Source organism: Saccostrea cucullata, unplaced genomic scaffold (genome assembly GCF_032062105.1).
Source record: "Saccostrea cucullata isolate Sc308-1 unplaced genomic scaffold, CSIRO_AGI_Scuc_v1 ctg2888, whole genome shotgun sequence".
Taxonomy (NCBI): Eukaryota; Metazoa; Mollusca; class Bivalvia; order Ostreida; family Ostreidae; genus Saccostrea; species Saccostrea cuccullata.
In genome coordinates, this window is record NW_026934956.1 from 1 (window position 1) to 7,144 (window position 7,144).

Here is a 7,144-nt window from a genome sequence, read left to right on the forward strand (position 1 = left end):
GCCAACTCATGTCAATATTCATCGAGATAAGTTCAATAGCCATTTATTGCAAACTGACAATTTTTCTTAAGTGAAAGGGTCTTGTGCTCAAAAGTCGTGTAGTAACGGTGGATTCTGTGATGGACATGAAGACACAAGGAAGTGTTTTTGCCGAGTGGGGTTCTCTGGTGATAGCTGTTCTACTGGTAAATACTTAGTACATGTACATAAATGGAATATTAATGTCACTTTCCCTCTGCTCTGAATTTTATAAAGAGAAAATTTAGAAAAGTAAAAATAGGACCATTGAGATTGTTCATTTAGTTACCTTATGGTCGATGAAATGATCCTGTTTACCCATTGGGTCGAATGTTGACTATTTTTTTAAAACAAATAATTAGCCAATTATGTGTACAGATTTTCCATTCACCCGATCAAGACAAGGAGCATACCGCTGGTATTACTAGTTGTCAGGGGATGCTCAATCCTCCTTGATACCTAATCCCATTTCTAAGGTTTTAAAGGTCCGTGTTTGCTCTGCACTTTACTCATAATGTTATATGACTTCTTCATTTGAGTATTGTTCCTTATCTTTATATGTTTCATTATAGAGCAATTTTTTGTTCTATGTTTTCCAGAGTTTGGTATCCCCCAAGAGATGCATACACAGAATATACAATATGTAAGTGTTTTTATAGATTTACTTTATTTTGAACTAGGCGAAAGACTAAAGGTCCATTGGGTTAACGCAAATAAAAAAAAGCCACTTATTAGTGCATAAAACTGATCAGCTAGGTGTAATTTTATTACACATATTTCTTTTTCTGCTTTATGACAGTTTATCGCATAACATAAGAATGCAAGTGCTTTTATTCTGTATTCGTCGTGTAGGGTAGGGTTCAATTGTTCGTGCTTTGCACAAAAACCATCAGTTTCTGGGGATATTATTGTGTGCATTAAGATTTCTGAAGTTATTAATATGGCATTCAACATTTCGTGGTGGACGTACATTTATGGCTCTCTTCATATTTCAAAAACAACACAAATAAAACCTTACGTAAAATCAAGGATTTTACAGCATTTTATTATCTTTAAGTATAACCTTTTGTATTTTTATACAGCCTCTGCTTGGAAATGTACTTCTACCAAAAAGAATGAATTGTCCTTTGAATGAGGAGTGTCAAATACAGCTTCTAATTACTGGAAAAACGGGGTAAAATTCTTGATTTTATGTTTTTTACAAAGCGTATTTGAATTTTTTCAGGGTTAGGGGTAAGGGTTAAAAAATCATATCACAAGAGTAATGTAATGATATCAATAATGTGATTTACATAATAATGACATTTGTGAAATAATACAACAGAAATATTTTTGCTTAAAACATATTAGAGAAAAACAATGGGTCACTCTTATACAATCCATAGTAAAGACACTTTTATATTACTTAAATGAATTCAATGTATGGTTTCAGATTTTACATTACTACTAGCACTGACTCTACAAGTGTAGCGGTCAAGGAAATAAAGGAAGCTCGTGTATCTAAGGATTTCCTCGCTACAATAACAGTTGTCAACAAGAAAACTGGCTCTCATCAGCTCTGTGTGGGCATTTCTCCTGATAGATACAGGTCAGGTCATTTTAAAAAGATAATTAAGTTACCCTTTTCCGACCGATTAACTAAAATGACGACACTCAAAACTTTTTTTACATTCCAGGACAAGATGTGTATTTTTAATTCATTCCTCTTATTCCGTTAAAAATTACGTTGAGGTTTCCGTAACGAAACACCTTCTAACGGACCCAATAATATTACGGGAGATGGCAAACAAACATTATTTTAAAGATGGCCTGGTTGCATATCATTTAAAACCTAATTACCTAAATAATGTCCAATAAAAGTGTTTTTTTTTTTAAACTGGAGGTTGGACTTTCTTTCATCTGTAATTTTCATATTTACAAGGTCGATGAGACAAAAGTGTCAAAATATGACCTATGTAACCAATGTTTTTTTTATTGCATTTCAAAAGAATATAAAATAATTAATTTAAAAGTGTATCAGTATCTTTTGATATAATAATTAAAGATTAAGTATTCTTTCCCCATCACATTGAAATTGTGGTGCAGAATACGTTTTGAAAATAAATTACTAAAATCTTTCACTTTGTAGAAAATTCCTATTTTATCTTTAAAAGAAAATACCATTCCAATTCCTTTCCATGGCTGGGTCATTATAATATTTTGTTATTAATTTAGGTTCAGATCACTTACTATTAATTGACAATTTCAATCAGCGATATATTTATCACGTGATTTGATATACTCAAATTATGTTAAGCGAGTTTTGATTCAAACTCTTTTTATTTAACAGTATCGAAACAGACAAAGTTTGTTGCAGTATCTCCACCCAGAACACAGGTATAATTCACAAAATCATGAGATAATTAAAAAGTTTCTCTTTACACTGAATTATATGCTTTTCCCCTCTCTTTCCCTGTATGAAAGAAGTTTCATCCCACGAAACATATACCAAATGATAATTTGGTGTGCCACATTATCATCCAAGGTCGCCAGTATTTATTTCTGATTAATCCTGTTACAACCAAAACTCTGATAATGCTCTTTTAAAAACGTGAAAAAAAGGGTTGAACCGACTGCTTAATTTTCTTTTTCTTTTATGCCGTTCTTGTATGCATTACAAACTTTGTATTGTCAAAATAACAAAAATAATATTTCCAATCATTGAAAAAGATACTTAATGAAATGTTTGATAATCTCGAGTTTTTTCTGGTATGTTTTATCATTCTAGATTATATTACCTGTGAGGACGTCTCCGTTGACGACTGCAGCGATCCAGCAGCGCTCAATAATATTTGCTCAGATCCAACCACGGCTACATTCTGTAGAAAATCCTGCAATCTCTGTCGTGAGTAGTAGGTTTCTATAGTAAGTGCACATTAATAGGAGGATTTTTGATAAATTATGTTTACTTTCGTTTCATATTTTAATAACTCATTTCAATTTTAGACAACATACCTACAACTTTGAAAAATACTGACAAGGTATGATAATTTTATCATATATAATATGATGACGCAAAATGTGATTCCTTTTGTTTTGTTTTAAAATGTTAATTACTAACATTTATAATATACAATTCGACCTTTTTATATTACCTTAAGCAATTATTCATTGGACCATCTCCAACAAATGTGTCACTTTTCACATGTTCTGCAGACATTGATTGCCACGTATTGCTTTATCTAAAACGAGGCCACAACAACTTATGGTAAGCATGGAGCAAGATAAGTGAAAATAATCATATCATTAAATGACCACATAACAAAATTCATAAATACAATGCAAGAACATAAGAAGCAGTCCTATTTCAGCTGGAAAAGTAGATGAGATACGAATGCTGACACTACACTCAAGTGAAAATATTTTAAGACAATTACCCAGTAGTAAACAACAATAAAATTTACCGTGGGCTCATTTGGTAGTCCTCATAATGGGCCTTCTTTTTAAACGAATACCTTATTGCATTTTTTTTTTACATCATACACATTTTCAACGGATGTTAATTAAAAGGTTAATAAAAAGGCAAATAAATAACTTTAATCCATACATAAACCCTTTCCAAAAAATCTCCCAGAAATTACGGAGATTTCTAAATTTCAAAGAAATAAGCAAATGATTAAAACATGTTATTGTTTCTTTAAGCAATTATTTAAAGGAGTTTAAGAAGCTCCAGTTAATTTTAATTTTAAGCTTCTTTTCCAAAAACTTGTTAAAATACTTTTCTCCTTTCTAACATTACGTCTCTTTCTTCTGGTTTACAGTCCTGAGGTTTCCGCCCGTCCAGTACCTGGAAGTACTGTGCACATTTTTAGAACTCCTGACTGTGATAACTGTTCCGTGGATGTTCTAATCCATACTTCTATCTCCCGCCCAACACAGAGGGCACAGCTTTGTGTCGAGGCATCGGACTACAACTCTGGGTAAAAACTGCAAAAAAAATATTTCTTAAGGAACGAATTTATATGGCAAAAAATCGATTTGTAAACAACTAGATGCATTTTTTTATTATTCTTAAAACATGTAAAATCTTATAGGCAATATTTTCCTTACAATAACACACTTTCGGTTTTAACGAAAAGGCAGATCTTTTAAAGTAACTAATATGTCTAGGATGTTTTAATCATCATTGCTATTCTAGTTTATTTATTATCGTTACTATAATATTTTGTCTTTGTTATTTCATTTTCATGACTGTTATGCCTTTATTATTCTTTATAACTGTTATTGGTATCATTCTGTAGACTGGACGACCTAAGATGTTACTTTGTGGATTACGAAATACATGGTAAGCAGTTATAAAAATTGTATTTTCACTGCATAATTTGAAAGAAATTAGATTATGGAACAGCTAAAGTAATGATTGAAGTACCTACATTCAATATGATAGGAATCTATTTGATTTTCTACAAAATGTTGTCAAGGGTTCATGGAAATAACGCTGTATTTTTAATGCTTTCATATTTTAAATGATTCCATTCACTTGGTTTCAGTCACGGTGCAAGTTTTTGAGATTTTAGTTATGCTGTTATGCAGCTCATTAAACGTGTGCGAAAGTTATAAAGCAAAACAAAAATCTATTACAAATTATCAAAACGATGTGATTTACAAAAAAAATCATATAATGACCTTCATATTCATTCATAAATCCTAAGAAGGAGGGATATTATAGGAGAAAATTGTAAGATTTTTGTTATGTTTTATTTATACATCCTAGAATATTTTCAATTATCAATTAACTATTTTCATTTATGTCTTCAATCGATTTATCAATGTTTATTTCAAGCATCAAGACGCCAGACCCTGAGTGTTACACACACTACCACATCAACATCTCGACGAACGCTTCAGGTTAACCTTGGAAACGTGATTGGATAATCTAAGTAGTAAAAATATAAACAGATTGTCAATGAAATTAATGATGACACTTTAAGGATTTGAACACTTGTCGTCTATAACAAGGAAAGATGTCATTAAAATGGATTTATAGCTTTTACATGTTTTTCTCATAAATAAATATAAGAATTTCTATTTAAAGATATGATTTATTTGTATGTATTGAAGTTACTGAGATTGACTACGGAATATTCCCTTTACCTAATCAATACAAAGAGCTCACAGGGTTAGGAATGGGGATGCTGACTTGTCCTAAGCACCTGATCCCTGTCGTCCGTGTTTTATGCCTTATTCACATTTTTTGTCTCGTTAATGAGTTCTTCACCTTGTCATGGAGATCGATTACTGTTCATTATATTCACCTTATTCATTAACAGTACGTACAATAAAATCCCATGTATATTAAATTATCCTATCTTTAAGGACGTTCGATCCTGTGCTTTTGAGTCGGTTTTGGTCTGGACCTTTATTTCGAAAATTCTGAATCGTTTTAAAATTTTAACGTTGAAATTTGATTCTACAATGCAAATTGAACTATATCCATTGCAAAAACCACAATTAAATTGTATTCAATTAGGATTACGCCAGGAACTTTATTTTGTGGCGGAAGGTTTTTTTTTTTTTTTTTTTTAGAATAAAATGATCAGTTTTCCCCTTTTGAATTATAACAGCACTGTTAATTTTAGATTCCTATTTTTCCATGCTGGTTGCACACAAAGTTGTTTTTTTTTTTGCAGTGAAATGTGTTATGCTTGTTCTGAAATATCTATCAAATTATTTCTTTTTCATTCTTTCGACGAATTATGACACTATCATAAATATATTGTGAAAGTCCGGGGAAAAATAGAGCCAATTTTAACAGAAAATTGACAAATTTTTCGTAATATCCAAAAATTTACAACATATACCCCCACTTTTGATGTTCTTTTCTGAATATTTAAGATAACTTTGAGCAATTTTAACTCAATAATAGATTTTGCAAAATTCTACAATCAACTGAAGTTTTTGGTATTTGTCGTGAGTTCTTTTGTAAGAAGGGTCCAAGGAGGTAGTCGGAAAATGCTCTTCAGAGCTAATGTTTTTTGTTGATGTAACCGACTTTAAATAAATATTATCTTATCTTATCTTTTAGGTTTCAATTGTTTTTATATTAACACTACCATAGTCTGTTTGCGTTTTAATATGTCTGATCATGCTCCAGACGAGAAAGAAAAAGATTCGTTGCTCTTATATTTCTGCATTACACTTTGTTCGCACATTATGACCTTTCTCCATTAAAAAGAAAATAAAATCATGTATTTCAGTAATACTGTATCGTTTGTTTGTTGTTTAAATACCTTTTCTAGTATCTAGCATCATATAATGACATCACTTGCTGTATCTAAGTGAAGTTCCACACATTTTGTCCGATGCATGGTGCTAATCGCCATAGCCATAAGGGATCTTTATTACACCGACACCTGCCATTGCAAGAGAACTTTAAAAAATTTACGATAAAACACATGGAGATAACGAACAGTATCTCAGATAAAAAAAAATTCATATAACGATACAAAATAGGAGCAGAGCAAACACGGACCTCTATGGTTGTACCATATTTCAGAAATCAAATTAATGGAGAATAAATTCTATTACTTTGAAAGAATTATACCTTCATCACCTGCATAGAGGATTTATATCTCTCAGCTGATTCGAAACACGAACATGCTCTACATATGAACAGTTTCTTAAACGAGAGGAGTTACTAGAAAAACGAGTTGATGAAACAAGAATATTTACATATCCAACAATGTCTTTGTCCAAGATGAAATTACAAAGACTAATCATACTATATTTTTACATAAATCTAGAGGTTCATCGATAGGCGTGGTGAAAAAAATTCAGTGCGGGTCGTGACAGATAGAGACAGAGGCGGTACTAGCTGCACGTGAATTTGCAGAATCAAGAGCATGTAACTGATCAATCGATTGGCTTGCGTCATAATTTTATACACTCGATTGATCACGTCATGAAAAAATTAAACAATAATTCCTTAAATATCAGCGGTCTTTTCTTCTTCCTCATTTCGCAAGTTTTAATTTGGTCGATACGATGATCTTGTCACCAAATACAATTTATCATTAATTCAAATGCTGACTGACGTTTTCATACTGTTATGGGTCAGAATAACCCTAAATGCCAGCAAAGATCAATA

The 7,144-nt window shown here is 31.5% G+C and overlaps 1 protein-coding gene and 1 long non-coding RNA gene across 2 annotated transcripts; both read left to right on the top strand.

Annotated features, from left to right (window-relative positions):
• Positions 1-71: 71 nt before the first annotated feature.
• Positions 72-3,044, top strand: LOC134241590 (uncharacterized; the record flags this gene model as incomplete). The annotated part of the gene is made up of 7 exons (XM_062723625.1): positions 72-185; positions 618-661; positions 1,101-1,192; positions 1,451-1,606; positions 2,348-2,394; positions 2,786-2,902; positions 3,004-3,044. Coding segments are annotated over 7 exons (611 nt in total), but the record flags the coding sequence as incomplete, so codon positions are not given.
• A 123-nt stretch (positions 3,045-3,167) lies between these two features.
• Positions 3,168-5,054, top strand: LOC134241591 (uncharacterized). Its single transcript, XR_009986688.1, has 4 exons — positions 3,168-3,265; positions 3,819-3,977; positions 4,299-4,342; positions 4,841-5,054. It is a non-coding gene; the product is annotated as an uncharacterized LOC134241591 (long non-coding RNA).
• Positions 5,055-7,144: the final 2,090 nt, after the last annotated feature.